Raw genomic sequence first — 21,082 nt, 5'->3', positions numbered from 1 at the left:
ATTTGCTCCAGTTCTGCAGCAATTGAGTTATGAGGGGTTCCCAGTTTGACATATAAGACTTTGAAAGGACTCTATAGACATATTTATGGTATGAATTTCATTCAATATAAGAAAAACTCACATGACGATTTTGGCGTAAATTAACTTTCACTAGGGGGGTGGTTATGTTAGTAATTATTATTAAATGTTTTACAAATATTTTGCCAATGTTTTTAATATTTTTAATCAGGGGAATAATAGAGGTTGATTTTGGTATATAAAAATGATCACTGTACATTTGTGAAGTTATTGCCATTTATGTTCAATATCGACGATGAAACCGAAGTATTCGTTGAGCGCATTTTCATAGTTTTGCCATCCATGTCTAAAAGTCATCATTATGGTCATAAATTGTTAGCTGATTGTTACTATTTTAGTGGATCCTTCCATCCATTCCTTGCATTTTGACACCAAAATTAAGTTTGTAACTGCTTAAATCGTCTTTTTATTTAAAAAATTGTATTTTTGGGAAAATTGTCTATTTTGCGATCGACGCGTTTCATAAAATCGCTGATAAAAATAATGTTTGCGCAATATCCCAGATTGCCACCTTCATTTTTCTTGTTCTATAGTATACTATATTATAAAGATATTAACATAGGTCTCTTGCTTTAATCATTAAATGCCCACGGGAATGCATAAGCTACCAGACTAAATGGCTCTAGCGCCCATCATCACCCATCCATCCATCAACAATGGTGAAACAAATCTAAACGGCTTAACTAAGGACCTTGAAACTTTACGTGTATTTGGTATCTATAGCTACCTAAGGTGTAAGGTTATGTGCTTTTTTTACTAATGTAACATCCTTTTTTTCGTGGGGTTCTAATTTTCGTGGATTTCGTGGGTACATCAATCCACGAATTAATGTACCCAACGAAATATCATGTACATATGTCCAAATTTATTGGAAGGCTTAATCCACGAATTTAAGAACCCACGAACATGTATTTTTAGCTCATCCGACGAAGTCAGATGCAGCTTGTAGAATCGCATGATCGTCCGTGCGTGCGTCCGTGCGTCCGTCAACAGTTGGGCACAAATCTAAAGGGCTCGACGTACGGATTCTAAAGTCGGGACGTGGGGGGGTAATCCGAAAACGAGTTGGGATGTCGAAGCTGGGGGTCAAAGGTCATAGGTCAAGAGGTGTAAAAGAAGGGGGAACATTCCCTCCTTAACTTAAGGTATAGGGAGAAAATGCAGAATTGCGGCACAAATCCAAACGGCTCGACCTAGGCTCGTGATAGTCGGTGTATAGCATCATGGTAGGAAAAGTCATCACTGTGCCGAAATTGGAGGTTACAGGTCAAAGGTCAATGGGCACAGGGCAGATTTGTCGGATAACCTTTTGACCCTCAAGAGGAGGGTTAAACATGGATTTGTTTACTGTTAGAAAGAATTTCCACAGCAATACCACTGCGATGGCTCAATGGTTGAGTGCTCGCCTCGTATGTGGAAGGTCGGGGGGTTCAACTCCCAGCCAGGTCATACCAAAGACTTGAAAAATGGTACACACGGCTTCTCTGCTTAGCATTCAGCAAATAGAGATAGAGTGTGGCAAGTTAACTCGCAGTGCTACCAGTGGACTAACCCCCTACTGTAGCATTTACTGTGAAAGCAGCTGCGGGGCCTCAGGGTTACTGAAACGGAGATAGGCACCGCCTTATGTGCCATGTAGCTATACGCTATGCGTATGAAGGCGCGGGAAGGATTTAACTTATTTAACTTTTAGAAAGAATTTGACTGCCGGATTTGCTAGTAGAATCTATACATGCCTGGACGGATGAGGCTACAATGTTACAGTGAAATTTCAAAAGCTAAATTTGGTTGAAGAAGGTTTATGCTCCTTAAATCGTATAATTTCGATGGCATTCTGTACTGTCAGTGTGTTACAGCAGTAACTTATGCCACTGCCAGTAGCCACTGCCAGTGCATGTGGTGGTGATAGTTCTGTGTAGTTTTTGCCTGCGTTAATTAGTTACAGGTGGCAGCTCTCTATTTCAGCCTGTAGGCTTGCGTAGGTAAATCGATGAGTGCTTACCTATTCTGTCTTGCAAATAGTTGTTGCTACTATGTACAATTGGAGCTTTCATCTTTAATCTTAAGACACTTAAACGTATGCGCTATCTCGTGGCACTTTCATAACGATCCCAACGAACATTCCTTCGAGAAGGTTCCTGTACCATCCCTGTGCCTTCCACTGTTTTGGCGCGTATGTGAACACATTTGGGACTAACAGGGTTTACTAGAATCCCACCACTCCACCACAGAGTCACCGCAGTAGACGTGAGATGAGCGCTGTCGCTCCGCGGCACTTGTTTATTGAAACCACGAAAATTGGAACCCACGAAAATAACTGACTTTACAGTATATATGTACATATATAACATAATGTACACTTGTTTTCTGATTCAACAAATTTCTTTAAATTAGGCTAACACTCCATTAGGAGTGTTCCCAACTTTGATATCATTAATGATTAATGATTATTGATTGATAATCCTAACCCTAACTCTAACCCTAACCCTAACCCTAACCTCAATGACATTAAACCACAAACTAATATATGACCCTAATATATATATATATATGTTATTATGACCATTAATGACATTAAAGTTGGGAACACTCCTAATGGAGTATCACCCTTAAATGGACCAGAGACTTAAATGATGACACCAATCTCAATTGCTTCATGTAGGGCCAGAAAACGTATTTTGTGGATTCATGACAGGCTTTTCACATGCAAATATTTAAGGACATTCTACTTAATTATACATATTATAAGATCTTTCACTTAATTATAAAATTTGCAGCAATCTTTTCTACTGTACCTGCCATATTGGATGTTCATTACTTTTTTGCTAGCATTCTTCATTTGTTATAACAACGCTTAATGTGAATTACCTATCAGTTCAAGGTGTGACACTATAGTTTACAATATTATTGCTTCTCAGATATTATAGTTGCCCTTAAAATCTTTATAATTTATCATTTCTGAACTATACTGTTATAGGGCTGGAAGGACATGTGACGTCTTTTGTTTATGTGGATAACAAATGGTCGTGGCCGCCACCACAATCTACAAGCAAAAGGCACATGGCTGTGGCTGATCCTGGTGGACACAGGACTGCCTACAAAGCGGAATGCCTGTGGGCCGACCAAGGAGCAGGTGTTTCACCTGGCCACACGTATGGGTTCAAGGTATATTGAGCTTTTAATTTTTAACTCTTTATCTTTTTCAAAAGTAGTCATTATATTTTTGCTGCTCTGGCCACTGCTTCATGGTTTTAGCATTTGCTAACAATGCATGAGCTAGCTATAGCTGTAATGATTGTCTTACATGTGCTTCCACTGTTGTCAGGTTTAATTGTACCATAAAGTGCATCTTCCCTGCAGATTCTCCTAACAGATGTAGTAAAAGAATACACATCAATGCAAGAAGCAATTCTTGGAGTACCGGTAGTTAACAACTAAGATGTAAGCTATTACATTTTGACTACCAATAAAAACAAAGTTATCTTACATTAATTGCTGTGATTAGTGAGTTGCTTTACATTATAACTCTACCATAACTGTAACATAACCATTGAGTAGCATGCTGGGCTTATGCAGAAAAACATTATTGTATTACATTTCCACATATCATAGTAATTGTATCCCCTGCGACGAAAGTCGGGGATACTATGGTTTCACTCGCCGCCGCAGACACTTTCCCTTCTGCTCTGTAACTCGACCCTTAATTGACCTAGCGTGACCAAACTTGGTATACTTACACATCTTGTGGAGGTGTGTCGCGTACCAAAACCAGGTCACTGCGACCTTTATTTGACCTTGACCTTGATCATATTTTCCTTCCGCTCTATAACTTGGCCCTTAATTGACCTAGCGTGATTATTTGACCTTGACCTTGATCATATTTTCCTTCCGCTCTATAACTTGGCCCTTAATTGACCTAGCGTGACCAAACTTGGTATACTTACACATCTTGGGGAGAAGGTGTGTCGCGTACCAAAACCAAGAGATATTTCATTCATACTAGATCGTGGGGGATACATGTGGTTGGCGACAACTGCCATTTCTAGTTATTCATATGCTACATTATTTACAAAACTGATACATGTAAATTAATTAATTAATTTTTACAGGTTGAAATGATGGCGCAGGAAATGAATCGAAGGGAAATATGCTGTATGCATCTTCTATAGACTATGCCATTCTAGTTTCCATGGGTGTTCCTGGTGTGGCACTAGTCAACACAAGATTATAGTTTATTTCTGGAGAATAGGTTTAGAGTTCAACAGCAAAACTGATAAACATAAAATTTTTTAGCTCACCTTGACATCGTCCAGCTGAGCTATTGCCATGGGTCGTCGTCCGTCGTCCGTCCGTCCGTCCGTCTGTCCGTTCGTTCGTCCTTCTGTCAACATTTGGCTACGGTCAACGATAACTGAGGAACCGTTTGACCCACATGTTTGAAATTGGGTATAGTTCTGCTTTGCTCCCATATTGAACGTCCTATTTTGGAGCACACCAGTCGACGTACTTTCGAGCCACGGCAATTTTTTAGCAAAAATGGAAATTGCCATTAGTCAGTTCAGATTCAACGGATTTTGCTTATTTTTGGTATGTGAATGAATAAGGGCTAGGGGTTTTGAGATTTTAAAAAAGATTATGCAAATGAGGTAGGTTTTGGCAATTATATAGCATATTATATAGACACGCAGATAACAAACAGTCTGTGGTGTCACACTCGTCTGGTTCATTTTACAAGATTTCATTGACAATATCTTTAATGCAAAATTGGTATTTCCTCTCCACCCTGCCGATAAAACGTCTATATTAGAGTAAAGTTTTACAAAACACGTCGGAACGCAGCATAACCTATTTATTTTGAACGCCATCGCTAAGAAATATTAAAGCGGGTATATATCTACCATCACAAATTGTGATTCATTTTGGTTTATAAATTATTATTGCGATATACAGATGGCAACCGTGTTCTACCGCCTAGAAAAACTCATACGAAGTAAACACTTCCATGCAACCAATTAACCTTTGACAAAAGTTGTGTTATGGGCAGGGAAACTCCATTGTCCCGTGGTATATAGCAGCTACATGGAATAAGCGTATCCTCTCAATCTTACACGTTACACATCGGCAGCTCCGCTTTTAGGCAGTGCCTAAATCTGAATATTATAAAAACGTTAAATGGTGATCATTTTGGTGTAACGCCATCACTCGCCCACATCTCAGACTTTCACATCTCAAACATTTATTTTCACATAAAAAAATTAAACATAATTATCAAGAGTATATAATGGGAGTTCTCCCATTATACGTTTCTATAATGTATGTCGATGGTTGCTCAATTAAAACTGACTTCTTCTCACTCATTTGTGTCCTTTTTTGTGGTGAGCTACAGTGTCATTGACACTTTCATTATTTACCAGGCTGTGCAAGGTCAAGTAGTGTCACAGCAATTGTGTGCTTTGTTTTCCAACAAACTGCCAGCTACTTTTGAGAAGAAACCTGTGTGAGTCAGAAATTTCCCTTTGAAAATCTTGAAGCCTGTCATTTACACACATAACCTACATTTAATTTAGTAGATTTTGTTGAATGCCACAAGACACATCTAGTATAACAATGTAATTATTACATCTTTAGTTGAAATCGTTTTTTTCTGTTCATATAGGGTTATCACACCTTATCTGTTTGTTGGTAGCGGTGGAAAGTCAGCGATAGTCGAGCCATTCTTGGAGGGAAAAATTTGTAAAATACATTGGAAATGAGATGATTCAGGTAGATGACGATGGGGACCAAAACAGTATGCAACATGCTGTTTTAGCGCTTGCTTATTATGCGCATGAATTCACAAAGAGGAAATTGATATTGACAGATCTCCAAGGTACAGTACAGAAGTCATCGTTATGCAACCTTAAAACCTCAAAGATTATTAGATGCCACTGCCAAATCTGCATCACGTTTTTAAAAAATCACTATAAACCATATTTTCACCTCACCTTTAATAACAACATGTTTTTTATGTATTAAAAACATCACAAAATTCTGACATTGTATTGTACATTAGCAGTAATGGTAAGTTCAGAAGAAAGAATCATGCCAGACAGTATTTATAACATCCAATCGAGAGTTAATAATACCTATAATAGAGTTATTATTAGCTCTTGATCCAATGCTTATATAGTAATATAATTTAATGAATGTAATCCCTTTTGGTATAGGAGTTGGCAAATTCCTGACAGACATTGAAATTGCAACGGATGAGATGGTTGGTGAAGATGGGAGCCTGTAAGTACAAACTGAGTATGTAATGTATCTTATTCCCTTAGCAAGAAAAAATTTGAAATGATTCTGGAAGACAATGACCTCTAGTCTCCCTCAAACAGGGAATACATGAGTGCCATACATCAACTTGAAAAACCATATTCATGCCGTTTGTTTCTATTATAAGAAAGCAACCATGATTCGATATGTGTATACTATTTTTTATCAGTAAATATCAGGAGTAGATAATAGGGAAGGAGTGTGACTTCAATAAACAAGGAAAATTCGTCATTTACTAGCCTTAAAATACCTACGATTTACTACGCGTAACTCAACCAACTTGAGCTCAAATCGTACACAGTACATTCGCCTAGCATCGTGCGAAATCGTTTCCTCGTATACACCTGCAATCCGGAGATACAGACTAAAACGTACGACACGATTATCCATTCTGTTGCCATCAATCCCAATGTATTTTTCGCGTAACTTGAAACAAAACGCAGCTACTAACGCTCGGCGATGTGGTGTGGCTCGCTGGGAGATTGGACATCGACGCAACACTCGGCGAGATAACCTTTCACTCGGCATACAGCTACATACCGGCATACCGGCATACAGCTGGTATGACCCCACGCACGCACGCCCACCGCAATAACAGTTTATAACAACAAGATTAATATCTCAAAGATGCAAAATAGAAAATTGCTGTTTTTAATGCATATAGGATCAATAGAAGATGAATTGACATGGTTCCTATTATTCTGGTAAGTTATCCAAAATACTTTTGACCCTTTTGATATGCAGCAATTACAAACCCATCAAAAACGGCATCAATCATCAAGATCGGTTCATAAGTGTCATGGCGACTGTGGTGTAAGACGGGTGTAGCATCGCTTCCAGCAAGAAAACGAATGATTAACGAACAAGGCATAACAGGCAGCGTAGCATGAGAAGAGGTAAATCAAAAGTGGGTAAGGAAAGTATCCATCATTATCTAACTCGCCAAAATAGCGCAAGAAAAGAGAAACAGAACATTTCCGTGGATACTGAATCGGCCGGTTCAACTTCAACAACAATGGCGGCCGCTAACGTAAGCAACGAGGTCACAAATGCTGAACTCAAACAACTCATCTTTGTTGGTTTCGAAGAAGTAAAGCAAAAAATAACACAGTTAACGGAAAAGATCGACAGTTTGGAAATGGACGTCGACAATGTGAAAAAGGTGCAAAACGAAACTCAAGAACAGATGCAAACAGTGAAACGAGAAATCAACGATCTTCGGCAGTCATTGCTTGTGGCCCAAACACATAGCCGCAAGTACAATCTACTTATCTACGGAGTTGAAGGCCACGAAACCTAACCGGCAGGAACGATTGAGCGCGTGCGAAAATTCGCTGTTGAACATCTACAGTACGAAGAAGGCTACGCAAAACGTCTAACCATCAGAAACGCACATCGCCTTCAAAAGCGCTCTCTCGGACAAACGCCTATCATACTCGTGTTCCTATACTGGACGGAGAGAGAAGCCTTTTTAAGGTCAGGAAAACATTTAGCTGGCAAGAAATACAGCATCCGCACTGACTTGCCGCCTGAGCTAAAAGCAAAAAGAGGAGCACTGGCCCACGAGGCGTATGAGACGAGGAAAAACGGTGAACTACAGGCAAGAGTCGTCGAGCGGGGGACGGACATTTTCATCGAAACAAGAAAAAACAGTGCAGACTCTTGGAAAAAGAAAGAATGACCGAACAATAATATCACTATCAGTGAAGTATTAATAGTTCTAAAAATGACGGGTTTAAAAAATCGTATATACGTTCAAGTTTTTCTTTTCTTTTTTATATTCGGTTTTAAATGTTTAGTCGGATAAATCGCAACATGATTTCACATTCAGAGAACACGCATTTCTATTATTATTTTTTATTTACCGTAATAACTATTTGCTGGTATGCGCAGGCAGTAAATCAGCAGTTCTTTGACCACACGTACGTATAAGTAGTACGTACATTACTAGTACTGCGTATATTTCGGCATGCTACGTACCCATTACGGCATTACACTATTTAATTTTCAACGGTTACTAACGAAGTCATGAATGTTGCGGTGCGTAAACAAATTTCTGCAAGATAGTAGCCCTAAATAGTGTTGCCTGTTTCTTTCTATTACTTTTCTACAACACTTTATAATTCATTCAGCTGTATTCACTAAGGCACATCAATTGTGTATATTATATCACAGCGATCAAGTAGCATAGCCGCGTGCGCATAATTATTAGATATGGGACCAGATGTGCTAGTCTTACGTACTGTCTATGGCAGTCACGCCGTGGACTTATGTGTACTGTGTGTTTGTGTTGTCCTGTACGAGTGCCTATATGCTGTTTAGAACATACATCTATATAGAACACAATGCATCCAGTATAAACGCTCGTACTTGTATGTTTGTAGGTCCTGTGTGTCTTCTATGTTATATGTTTACCTGTTTAAAACATTATTTCCTGAAATGTATACATATATTTATACATGAGCATCAGCTCTACATGTACCACTTATATCATATGTCCTGCATCGCTATTCCTAGAAAATCACCACAAAATAGGTCAGTAAAAAACAAACAAACAAAATGGCCCAGTTAAATATTCAATCTCTAACACTAGAGGCATGGTCAATCCATTTAAGCGTAGGGACTTCTTCAAAAGATTTCGGGAACAGAACATACATATTGTTTGCTTACAAGATATACATATCGACCCAAAATTTGTAAATCGGGTCGGGGCAGAATGGGGTCTAAGTGCAATTATAGGTCCATTCACATCAAATGCTAGAGGTGTGGCAATCTTATTTAACACTGGTTTCGAATACAAAGTACACCGAAGTAAAATAGACCCTTGTGGAAATTATATTGTACTAGATATTACAATCGAAAACCAAATGCAAATTACTTTGGTTAATCTTTATGGACCAAACGAGGATAAGCCCGACTTCTATACCAATATATTTAATATTATTGAAGACTTTGGCAATGTAAACTATGTTTATTGTGGAGATTGGAACCTAATTCTAGACACAGAGAAAGATCTCTTTAACTATAAATCAGTTAACAACCCAAGAGCTCGGAGCAGCGTTCTATCTTTTATAGCCGAAAGAGGCCTAATAGACGTATGGAGAATATTCCACGAAAATGAAAGACACTACACATGGTCAAAAAAAAATCCAATAAAAATGGCACGCTTGGACTTCTTTCTTGCTACAGAAAACTTACTATCGATTTTTTCAAATGCCCACATACTACCCAAATATAAATCCGATCATGCCCCAGTTAATATCACTATAAACATAGTCTCTGAAAAACATTGAAAGGGGTACTGGAAATTTAATAATTTACTACTGAAAGATCAAAATTTTGTTACGAACGAAATTTCACTACGTCACGAATTTCTACGTATTTCTACGAATTTCTACGTATTTCTACGTCACGAATTTTCTATGGTAAAATTTGTAAAAAAAAAATTGCCATTTCTTTACATTAAAAGTAAGAACTAACGTTACTAAATATATCCTCAAACTCTCACCTGATAAAAATGTTTTTACGTTGGTTAAATTTGCAAAAATCTAGACGATTTGGTAATTTCTGTTGTCTAACCTATTCCCCCAGTACTGTTCAGATACTGGCGTCTCTCTGTTTTTCACCGGCAAATTAGGGCATATAAAGAAGGTATATAAGCATGAAAAGTAAATAGAAACACTAATTGTATTTTCATACATTTTATTTTGTACAAATAACACACAAATGTACTACTTGCTGGTGCTAGAAATTCGTGACGTAATCACTTTAAATTAATCAAAAAAGAAATAGCAACTATGAAATCCATATATGCTGCCACTCCATATAATCCAGATTACATAGAAAACTGTCCATGTAAAGACCTCCAGCTCCATATTGATGACCAACTGTTTTGGGAAACTCTTAGTTCATGTAAGAGGAAGAATTATCTCTTATGCATCCCGCAAAAAGCGCGAAAATTGCCATTTCGAAAAAAATTTAGAGGAAAAGATTTTTAGCCTCGACAAACAAATAAAAGAAAACTCCATCACGGCAGAAACAAATTTAGTTGCTTTGGAGAAATTAAATTTAGAGTTAGAAGACCTTCGTGATAACCGTATTAAAGGGACAATAATTAGATCGAGAGCAAGATGGCATGAACATGGTGAAAAACCAACCTCATATTTTTGTAATTTAGAAAATCGTAACTATATTAATAAAAAAATACTGTAATTAAAAAAAGATTATGGGACCTTAGTAACACAAAGAAAGGAAATCCTCCGGACACAACAATTAAATATTCTATGAAAATTTATATTCATGTAGAAGTGATGTTGTTGACAATGCCAACTTTTTTGAAAAACTGAATTTAGAAGATATACCAACCCTATCAGAAAAAGAAAGACATAGCATTGAAGGTCAAATCACACATAATGAACTCCTAGATGCATTAAAAAGATCGAAAAACAAAAAAAAGCCCAGGCATAGATGGCTATACTGCTGAATTTTTCAAATTCTTTTGGAATGATATTGGACATTTTCTACTCCGTTCAATTAACTCTGCATACGATAATAGCTCAATGTCCATTACCCAAAAACAAGGTGTCATCACTTGCATTCCAAAAACGGGTAAACCACGCAATCTCTTGAAAAACTGGCGTCCAATTTCTCTGTTAAATTTCACCTATAAAATTATGTCATCTTGCATAGCTGAACGAATCAAGTCAGTTCTTGACATCCTAATTCATCAAGATCAAAAGGGTTTTATCCTCGGAAGGTTTATCGGCGAAAATATTCGGCTAATACATGATGTGATTTTTGAGACACAAAAACAAAATATAGCTGGGATGTTATTGCTGATCGATTTCGAAAAGGCCTTTGATACAGTTTCCTGGGCTTTTATTAAAAAAACTCTGGAGGTATTTAACTTTGGAGACTCTATCAAAAGATGGATTCATTTGTTCCAGGAAAACACAGAATCATGTATTATTCAAAATGGACATTTTTCAGGTTTTCTAAAATTAGGCAGGGGCTGCAGACAAGGTGACCCAATTTTTCCCTACATCTTTGTAATGTGTGCCGAGCTTTTAGGTATAGCGATCAGGAATAATAAGGATATTAAAGGTATTAAACTGTGGGACCAAATATTTAAAATATCACAATACGCTGATGATACCTCTCTCCTGTTAGATGGTAGTGAAACATCATTTAGGGAATCACTAACTACTTTGAGATGGTTTTATCATATCTCTGGGCTAAAGGTTAACATGGAAAAAACAAAAGTTGTTTGGTTGGGATCAATGCGAGAATCGGATCGTCGTTTCTGCAGAGAAAATAATCTTGATTGGACAAAAATCTTTTACTACATTAGGTGTAGACTTTTCAGTTCTAGATATTTTTTCTATTACAGAACACAATATACTTCCCGGGATACAAAACATAAAAAACCTTCTTAATTTATGGTCATTTCGCAACCTAACACCACTTGGAAAAATCACTGTAATTAAATCTCTTGTTCTACCCCAAATTAGTCATTTATTGATGTCACTTTCTAACCCCAGTGAAACTACCATAAAAGAAATTCACACTTTGTTTTTCCAATTTATTTAGAATAAAAAACCTACAAAAATTAAAAAAGAAACAATAGTTAAAAGGTATGATAAGGGAGGTTTAAATATGGTCAATATAGATAACTATATAAAAAGTTTAAAACTGTCATGGATCAAACGACTTTGTAAAAAGCAAAATACTTTGAGTGTTTTCCCTGAAAAATACAATATAAAAACTATACTTAAAATGGGACCCAGGTTCCACATACATGTTCCAAAAATTGAAAACCCATTTTGGTATGATGTAGTGTCGGCATGGTCAGTGTTTGGTGAAAAATTCGAATCAAAAACTTTGTCTGATATACTAAATCAACCCTTTTGGGGTAACTCATATATAAAAATGGAATATATCAAAGCTTGGGAAAATAAAAATCTTTTATGCGTCAGAGACTTGGTCAAAGAAGATGGTAAATCGAAAACACTCCAAGGTTTAAAATCGGATTATCACATATCGATTACCTTTCTTGATTATCATAGATTGATTAATGCAGTACCAAACACATGGCTTTGTGTTATCTTAGGCCAACAATCACCGCACACTACATTTATATCCCCACAGCTATTAGCTGTTCTTTCAGTTGAAAAAGGATGTAGTGCATACTCAAAATTCTTTTCCCAGTGTACAAACGACACCATGCCTCCCTCCCAAAATAAGTGGAGATGGGATCTTGGTTTCCAAAATGAGGAGTATATACAATGGAACAAATTTTACAAGTTACCATTTTTAATTACATTAGACACACGATTAAGGTATTTTCAACACAAAATACTTCATCGCATCCTTGCCACAAACAAATTTCTTGCCCTCATAGATATCAAAGACTCAGATAAATGTTCCTTTTGTGAATCCAATGTAGAAACAATGCTCCATCTGTTTGTAGAATGTGAACATGTGTTTCGGATGTGGTTAGACCTGCAGCAATGGTTGACAAGATGTGGATATATACATATAGAACGACTTCAACCTGCTGATATCTTATTAGGCAAGCCTGAAGAAGATACAGCATTTAATTTCACTATACTGATTGCCAAATTTACCATTTATAGATGCAAATTAAGCAGGAAGAGACCATCCTTGGCTGCGGTTAAAGCATATCTAAAATACATCATGGAAGTAGAAAAATATATAGCAATAACAAACAACAGATTTGACAAGTTTTATGGCAAATGGGCATTTATTTCACAATTTATAGTATAAGGACGTAACATAGAACATATATAAGCATATACATCTATAAAACTATGCACGAACTTTGGAAAAGAGAAACCACTTGCTATGTTCAATGTACATAACTATTTTAGCATTATTTACCTGTGAACGACATTTACCTGTGTTGGAAATGTACACCATCATATATGTAAACCATCTCATATAAGCATGAAAGCAATATGTTCGTATCATCTGTAATGTGATTACCATCACAATACTATATTTTGTTGTATAGCATATTCTATACATGTATGTATATGCATTTTTACCTCCGCCAGGGGCGTGGCAGAGGTTATGTTTTCACCGGCGTGCCATTGAGTGTTGGTTTGTGTGTGTGTGTGTTCACGGAAGATGTTTGTGTGTGTGTGTGTTACCGATGGCACGTTTCAGTTCACTTCCGCTAGGTGTGGCTGGCTGTAGACTTACAAACACAGGCTAAGGGGCAACCACAGTCTCCCCACCTGCACGCTCGCACTAATCCGGATCCAATTATATTTAATTAATTAATTAATTAATTAATTTTTTCACGTTAATTATTAATTAATTAATTAATAAATATTCACATTGAAAAAATTCAGCTGCCTTGGCGGCAGGTCTGTGCATCTCCGAGTGCCTAGTTGGAATAAAGTACATTGAAAAAAAGGCATCAATTTGTAATCACAATATACTATTGTTAGCAATATGTTGCATATTAGTGCGAATGTTCAAGTCGTTTCAAGTGAATTTTCAAGCTGTAAACTAACAGCAGCAACGGACGTGAAGTATTTACATTATTACCAAATGTCTGTTTCAGATGAACAATATGAGATTGCAATATTCAAAACTATTCAGCAAGGATTACTTTGGATTCGGAAACACAAAAATGAACTGAAAGGAACAGTTTCAGTGCCACGGCCACGCCACTCACAATATTGGCGCTCTGTGCTCACTTATAAATTCAGAAGTTGATATAGATCATGAACTAGCTGACATCACGGCTTTTTAATTTAACAACAGGTGTGATATGGAAAGATTTTGAAGGAGCTGCATGAGATGCATGTTGCATTAATGTAATATTGAAACCAGATGAGTGTTGTGATTAAAATTGTAAATGCATTTGTAATAATTTTATTGGATCTCTATAGTTCACATGCTAATAAAGTTATCTCAGTTAGATCCAAATTAAGTTAAAAAATAACTTACACTGACGAAATTTTCGTCCATCTCTCGATAGACTTCCTCAGGTCTGATGAAGTCTATCGGAGAGATGGACGAAAATTTCGTCAGTGTAAGTTATTTTTACCTTAATTTGGATCTAACTGAGATAAACTTTATTAGCATTTGTAATTAGAAGTTCTAGTTCTTGACTACTGCGGATTGCGATGGGATTATTAAACAATTTGTTATCACAAGTTATTTTATGTTGGTGTATATATGTCATACTTCTACTATACATCTATAATCATGGACATTATGAAATGTATTTAGCACAATCTCTGCAGGAACCTTAACTTACTGTCTCATTAGGTTTCTCAAGCTTATATAGGCAGGCACTGCATTGTGGTAAGAATTATCTGCATCTCCAGATATCCCCTAGACCGTACACTGCGCGCGCGCCATCAGCATTTCTGATGACTACTTACAGATGGGAAATTACTGTTGTTTGTATTACATGGACATGTCTGAGGGGCGTCGACTTGTACATAATGACGACTTATCGGGTTATCCAATGGATTTACTATGAGAGAAAATGGGGACTTTGACTTCCATGATGACTTATGCGAATTGTCATTGAAACATTCACATTGAAAAAATTCAGCTGCCTTGCGGAGGTCTGTGCTCTCCGATGCTCTAGTTGGAAATAAAGTACATTGTAAAAAAAAGGCATCAATTTGTAATTCACAATATACTATTTGTAGCAATATGTTGCATATTTAGTGCGAATGTTCAGGTCGTTTCAAGTGAATTTTCAAGCTGTAAACTAACAGCAGCAACGGACGTGAAGTATTTACATTATTACCAAACTGTCTGTTTCAGATGAACAATATGAAGATGGCAATATTTTCAAACTATCAGCAAGGATTACTTTGGATTCGGAAACACAAAAATGAACTGAAAGGAAGCAGTTTTCAGTGCCACGGCCACGCCACTCACAAATATTGGCGCTCTGTGCTCACATTATAAATTCAGAATTGATATAGATCATGAACTAGCTGACATCACGGCTTTTTAATTAACAAACAGGTGTGATATGGAAAGATTTTGTGAAGGAGCTGCATGATGATGCCATGTTGCATTAAATGTAATATTGAAACCAGATAGTAGTTGTGATTAAAATTTTGTAATGTGCATTTGTAATAATTTTATTGGATCTCTATAGTTCACATGCTAATAAAGTTTATCTCAGTTAGATCAAATTAAGTTAAAAATAACTTACACTGACGAAATTTTCGTCCATCCTCTCCGATAGACTTCCTCAGGTCTGATGAAGTCTATGCGAGAGATGGACGAAATTTTCGTCAGTGTAAGTTATTTTCTTTATTTGGATCTAACTTGAGATAAACTTTATTAGCATTTGAATTAGAAGTTCTAGTTCTTGACTACTGGCGATTGGCGATGGATTATTAAACAAATTTTGTTATCACAAGTTATTTTATGTTGGTGTATATATGCATACTTCTACTATACATCTATAATCATGGACATTATGAAAGTATTTAGCAGCAATCTCTGCAGGAACCTTAATTACTGTCTCATTAGGTTTCTCAAGCTTATATAGCAGGCACTGCATTGTGGTAAGCAAATATCTGCATCTCCAGATATCCCCTAGACCGTACACTGCGCGCGGCGCCATCAGCATTTCTTAGATGACTACTTACAGATGGGAAATTACTGTTGTTTGTATTACATGGGACTGTCTGAGGGCGTCGACTTGTGCATAATGACGACTTATCGGGTTATTCCAATGGATTTACTATGAGAGAAAATGGCGGAGACTGTTGACTTCCATGATGACTTAATGCGAATTGACGAGTTAGACGATGACGATTATGCGACTTTTACGGTATTAACAACTGTAGAGACATGGTACCAGTTTTAGCATAATTGGTGCTAATACAAGGCACATGATGTTTTATAAAAGGTTTAGCTAGTTTGATCCCGAAATATTACTGGTAATCATCTATAAATGTGAGTTTTACAGGATATTCATTCAGGAAATAGCCATTCATGTATGCCAATTAACATGTTCAGTATCAGTGTTTATTTTCATTTCAACATGTTCTAGGCAGCATTACAATCAAGTCTGTAAACATGCTATTGCAATAGCTGTATTTGAGTAACTTTTTTATCTACCCAATAAAATCTTTAGGTCGGCATGAAAAAAAGGGGTCGGGTTAGAGGTAAACACGGAAACACGGTAATATTTTATTTTTGGCTTTATTACTTTTTTCACAAATATTTTTCATCAAAAATATGACAGCAGTTATTAGTTTGTGTCAGCTCGTGCATGCACAACAGTCTAGACATTATGCACAGACTGGTGAGTTTTCAAGAACACTGGCTGAGCTAAAAGAAGTACATTTTCAAGTAAAAATGCAGGAGTCTCTGGCATCTTCAACAGCTGAAGCATACATTTATCATGCACTGCTGGGGCACTCCAGTCCACACCAATACATTTGAGCAGTCTCCTTAAAACATTAAATTGCCTATTAGTAAGTAATAAAAATTGGATGTGATAAGCATCAGATTACACCAAAATTACATGTATTCAGTATAGTCAGTGCTCGAAATAAGCGTTGTCCGAGACAACCAGAATTTGCGCGCGGACAACCTAACCAGTCTGAGACATTGTCGCGGTGACAACCAGGAAAAATGTGACGAAAAACGCACTTTATTTATGTTTTTCTCGTGGTTCTCCAAGGGCACTTATAAGCCTGGCGGCCCGCCATTAATCTATGTGTGGGAAAGCGACGCATACCAGCTGCTATTTCCACACTGGTATATGTCAGGTTTTCTGATTTATGAGTGTGAACTCTATTTGGAACCAGCAAACAGGCAAAGTTCACCCTTAATTTTGGTATTTTTATCCATTACTATTTTGAATTTTCCGATGGGCTTTTGCCCATGCAAAACAAACAACAGTGGGATTCTGTTGATCAAAAAGTTTAAAAAAGGAATTGTCGTAGTCAGAATGACGGCTGTACATTTACTCAAAAGTGCCGCAAATACATCTCCTGCGATCTACATTTTTTCAATTTCTGGGAGGACCCCCATACCGCCCCGCTTGTTTTAAACGCCGCTCATTGGAATCGCTAGATCTGCCACTGAACAATTGCATATCTTGGGAGCAGAGAACAATGAACAAAAATGTCGCCTTTTCGCATGGCACCGCCCCAAAACAAGATTGCAGAGAAGGTAGAGGAGCCGTAGGGTGTGGAGAGGGAGGCGGAGGAGCCATTAAAATATTAAGTCATCCACTATTTTGCGCAGTTCGCTGTTTTTGGCCCTTGTTAAAAAATCCTGGCTACACCACTGTTTTTTGGTGTTTTCTGACCATATTATTATGTGATTGAAATATGGAGATTTGGGGATAATTTTTTTGGGACAAACAGAAATTGTTGCGGACAACCTGATTTTGATGGCCTGGGTTGTCCGCAGGACACCACACTTTTTTTTCTTATTTCGAGCACTGATAGTGATAACTTAAAAGCGATATTTGAAGATGTAAGCAGCATTTGCCCATGACTTAATTTATTTGTGAAAATAAAAGGAGAGCAGACCGCTCAAGATTTTGTGGGAAATATTCCACAACCGCTTAAATATCATGTATTTATTGGCTGAAATGAAGAAATACTGCATTTGATGTTAAGATTTGTACGTAACACAAACATTAGGTACCCACTCTGTTAGATCTTCAGCATGCATTGATTAATTGTCCTTGAATCCACAGCTGATTTGGGTGTGGTTTCAGCAGTCCTATAGGTGAATTATCCGCAAGCTTCCTAGAACAGTGCCAAAATGATTCTGAATTCTATGAGTGAAGATTTTTAGGCCTCGTCTACACGACGAACCTATATCGAGTTAAGCGTTAACTCGAGTTAGCGATTAATGTAGCGTCTACACGACAACACCCGATAGTGATTATTACGACGATTATTGTGGCATCGCGTGGGTGCGCGGTGTATGTAAACGTGCGTGCGTGTGTGCGTGCGTGTGTGCGTGGCGGCGTGTGTTGCGTGCGTGCGTACGCGTGTACGTACGCGTGCGTTCGTGCGTGCGTGCGTGCGTGCTCGCGTGTGCACGTAATGTGCGTGCATGCGTGAGTGCGTACATGTGCGTGCATGTGTGGGTGCGTGCGTGTGCACGTACACTGGCGTGCATGCGTCCGTGCGTTCATGTGCACGTACACGTGCGTGCGTGCGCGCGTGTGCAGGTACACGTTTGTGCGTGCGTGCGTGCGTGTGCACGTACACGTGCGTGCATGCGTGCTTGCGTGCGATCGTGTGTGGTGCACGTACACGTGCGTGCGTACGTGCGTGTGTGTGCAGGTACACGTGCGTGCGTGCGTGCGTGCGTGTGCATGTACAGGTGGCGTGCCATGAGTAGTGTGGCGTGCGTGTGCAGGTAAAGTAGACTGCGTGCGTGAGCGCGGCGTGTGCAGAGTACTAACGTTTCGTGCGTAGCGGGGCGTGCGTGCGCAGCGTAGTGCATGTGCTACGTAAGGCGTGGCGGTACGTGCGTGCATGGCGTGGTGCACGTACCGTGGGCGTGCGTGTGGGGCACGTACTACGTGCGTGCAATCTGAGTGTGTGCGTGCGTGTGCAAGTACGCGTGCGTGCAGTGCGTGTGTAAGCGTAATCGTACCATAGTGGCTGGCCGCCTATGCGTGAGGTTAAGCTACTACGAGGTTAGCGTCTACACGGGCCTTAACTCGAAGTTAAGGTAACTGCGAGTTACGCTTAAGCTTGCGATTGCGAGGTGGCGAGGTTAAGCTAACATCGAGTTACGCTAACTTGAGTTACCTTAACTCGAGTTAAAGCAGGCCGCCTGTAGAGACGCTTAAACTCGAGTTAAAGGTTCGTCCGTGTAGACGTAGCTATAAATGAAGTGCCTAAGATGACCTGTCATTTATACAGGATCAAGAATAGCGCAGATGATTGCATGCAATGTAAACAGGTTCAGTAATAAAACTGTAAGCACCGAACAAAACAAGTCGTGCTCGCATAGCCGTTCATTGTGCTGGCAACACAGTAGCAAAGAATAATCAATTTTTCAAAAAATTTCATTATATTTTCATATTTTTCTTGGCATGATCTCTTAAAAAGAGGCACTACCGAAAGGGAAATTGAGATATAAATGAATAATTCATGTTCGCGCACCACACCTGGAGACCAGTAAATTTCCAGGATTTTCCATGAGCATTTAGGTAATTCTTTGGAAGCACATGAAGATCAATACAAAAAATAAAACTTAGAAGCCGAATGAGCAAGCCACAAGATTTTTTTTTTTTTTCCAGCTTAAATCAGATTTTCAAAATCAAAGCGTAAAGGAAATTACCAGAGCTAATCTTTTTTTTCAAGGCTTGCAGTATTGAAATGCACAAAAATTTCGAAGTTTTCAGGATTTTCCATGAATGCTTACAAACCATGCTAATGTCACATTCAATAAGTAAGAATATGCAGCTAGAGAACGTGCAGTAAAATCAAACTATGAGAGATACGCTTGATTGTGACGACTTCTGCGCTGGCTATATGAGCTCCTCAGACGCAGTTTCGCGCTATGTCGCCCCCCCCCCCCGCCCCCCCCCGCCGCAGCATAATATTCGCTGCAATAAGCGATTCTCTCCTAGCCCTTGAAATAATGAAAGTGTCATGACACTATACGCTCACACCTACTATAGCGCACCTACATTAATATAAAAACAAGAGTAGTATATGCGAGAACATCCCATTATAATAGCATATGCTCCGTCATTATAGCAACGCGTAGTGAGCTGCTTAGACTATAGAGGGTTTTCCGACTTGTCTAAATAATAGCAATATTTACTTATAATCCCGCGTGGCACCGGCCATAACCGGTTACACAAAAGTAGCGAACACCGTGTTGGCGTGTAATGTGCCCTTTGCACAATCAACCGATTTTACATTCGGCTATAGTGTTATTATTGCAATAGATATTAGAATTATAGAGTATCTTGATTTACCAGAAACAGGTTATCAGCGTGGGTTTTAGGTGGCGTCAGTTCAAATGAGGGCTGCCACAGTCGGCAGATTCTGTAGATTGAGCGGGCAGAATTCGAATGCTAACGCAAACAATATTATGTTCTATGAGATATTTGATTGTTACATAGTGAGATTCAGAATTTCACGCCGATTTACTTGGCATTTCTTACTGCTAGCTATAGTCAACGCAGCATTTTTATAATAGGAATATGTATGTACTTTGCGTGACTGGTCTGTATGTAGTACGGTAGTTCTGGATAAGTACTTTGATTCACTCTAGACAACGTAGCCAAGCTTACGCTATGCATGAGAAAAAAATTTTGCGTGCATTGGGAATCGAAGCACCTGTACGAGAATGGAGCGGGACGGCGACAACTTGTGCCCATCACGTACTTAGTCGATGCTCGTGAATTGACTACCTAATATTCTAGCCGAGAATCATTTTATACTCTGCAGGATTTCAAGAAACCACAAAAGCGCTGGATGCGCCACGATCGAACTGTTCTGGGATTGGTGTATCAAGTCTACACCTATCACTGTGAACAGTGATAGTCGCCATCTATGTTACCGAGGCACGTGTTATGCACTACAGTTCTCTGATATAATACCATCTCTCTATCCGTGCATGGGTCACGATGAGTACGAATATGGGACAGGCATCCCCCCTGTCAGCAGCACTTGTAATTGTAAAAAGG

The 21,082-nt window shown here is 38.4% G+C and overlaps 1 protein-coding gene across 6 annotated transcripts in view; it reads left to right on the top strand.

Annotated features, from left to right (window-relative positions):
* The window catches only part of LOC106815822, a 37,878-nt gene that overhangs the window by 7,469 nt on the left and 9,327 nt on the right, over window positions 1-21,082 (top strand). For 3 of the 6 annotated variants that reach the window (XM_014820336.1, XM_014820335.1, XM_014820337.1), the window contains one exon: window positions 3,056-3,243. In XM_014820336.1, coding sequence (XP_014675822.1) covers window positions 3,056-3,243 — 188 coding nt within the window. Of the gene's footprint in view, window positions 1-3,055; window positions 3,244-3,438; window positions 3,571-4,187; window positions 4,235-6,284; window positions 6,352-21,082 lie in introns of those variants that run through there. The other 3 variants (XM_014820339.1, XM_014820340.1, XM_014820338.1) reach the window with 3 other exon arrangements.

The sequence above is a fragment of the Priapulus caudatus genome, unplaced genomic scaffold (genome assembly GCF_000485595.1).
Source record: "Priapulus caudatus unplaced genomic scaffold, Priapulus_caudatus-5.0.1 Scaffold1210, whole genome shotgun sequence".
NCBI classification, from domain to species: domain Eukaryota; kingdom Metazoa; phylum Priapulida; class Priapulimorpha; order Priapulimorphida; family Priapulidae; genus Priapulus; species Priapulus caudatus.
This window is presented reverse-complemented; position numbering and strand designations above follow the sequence as displayed.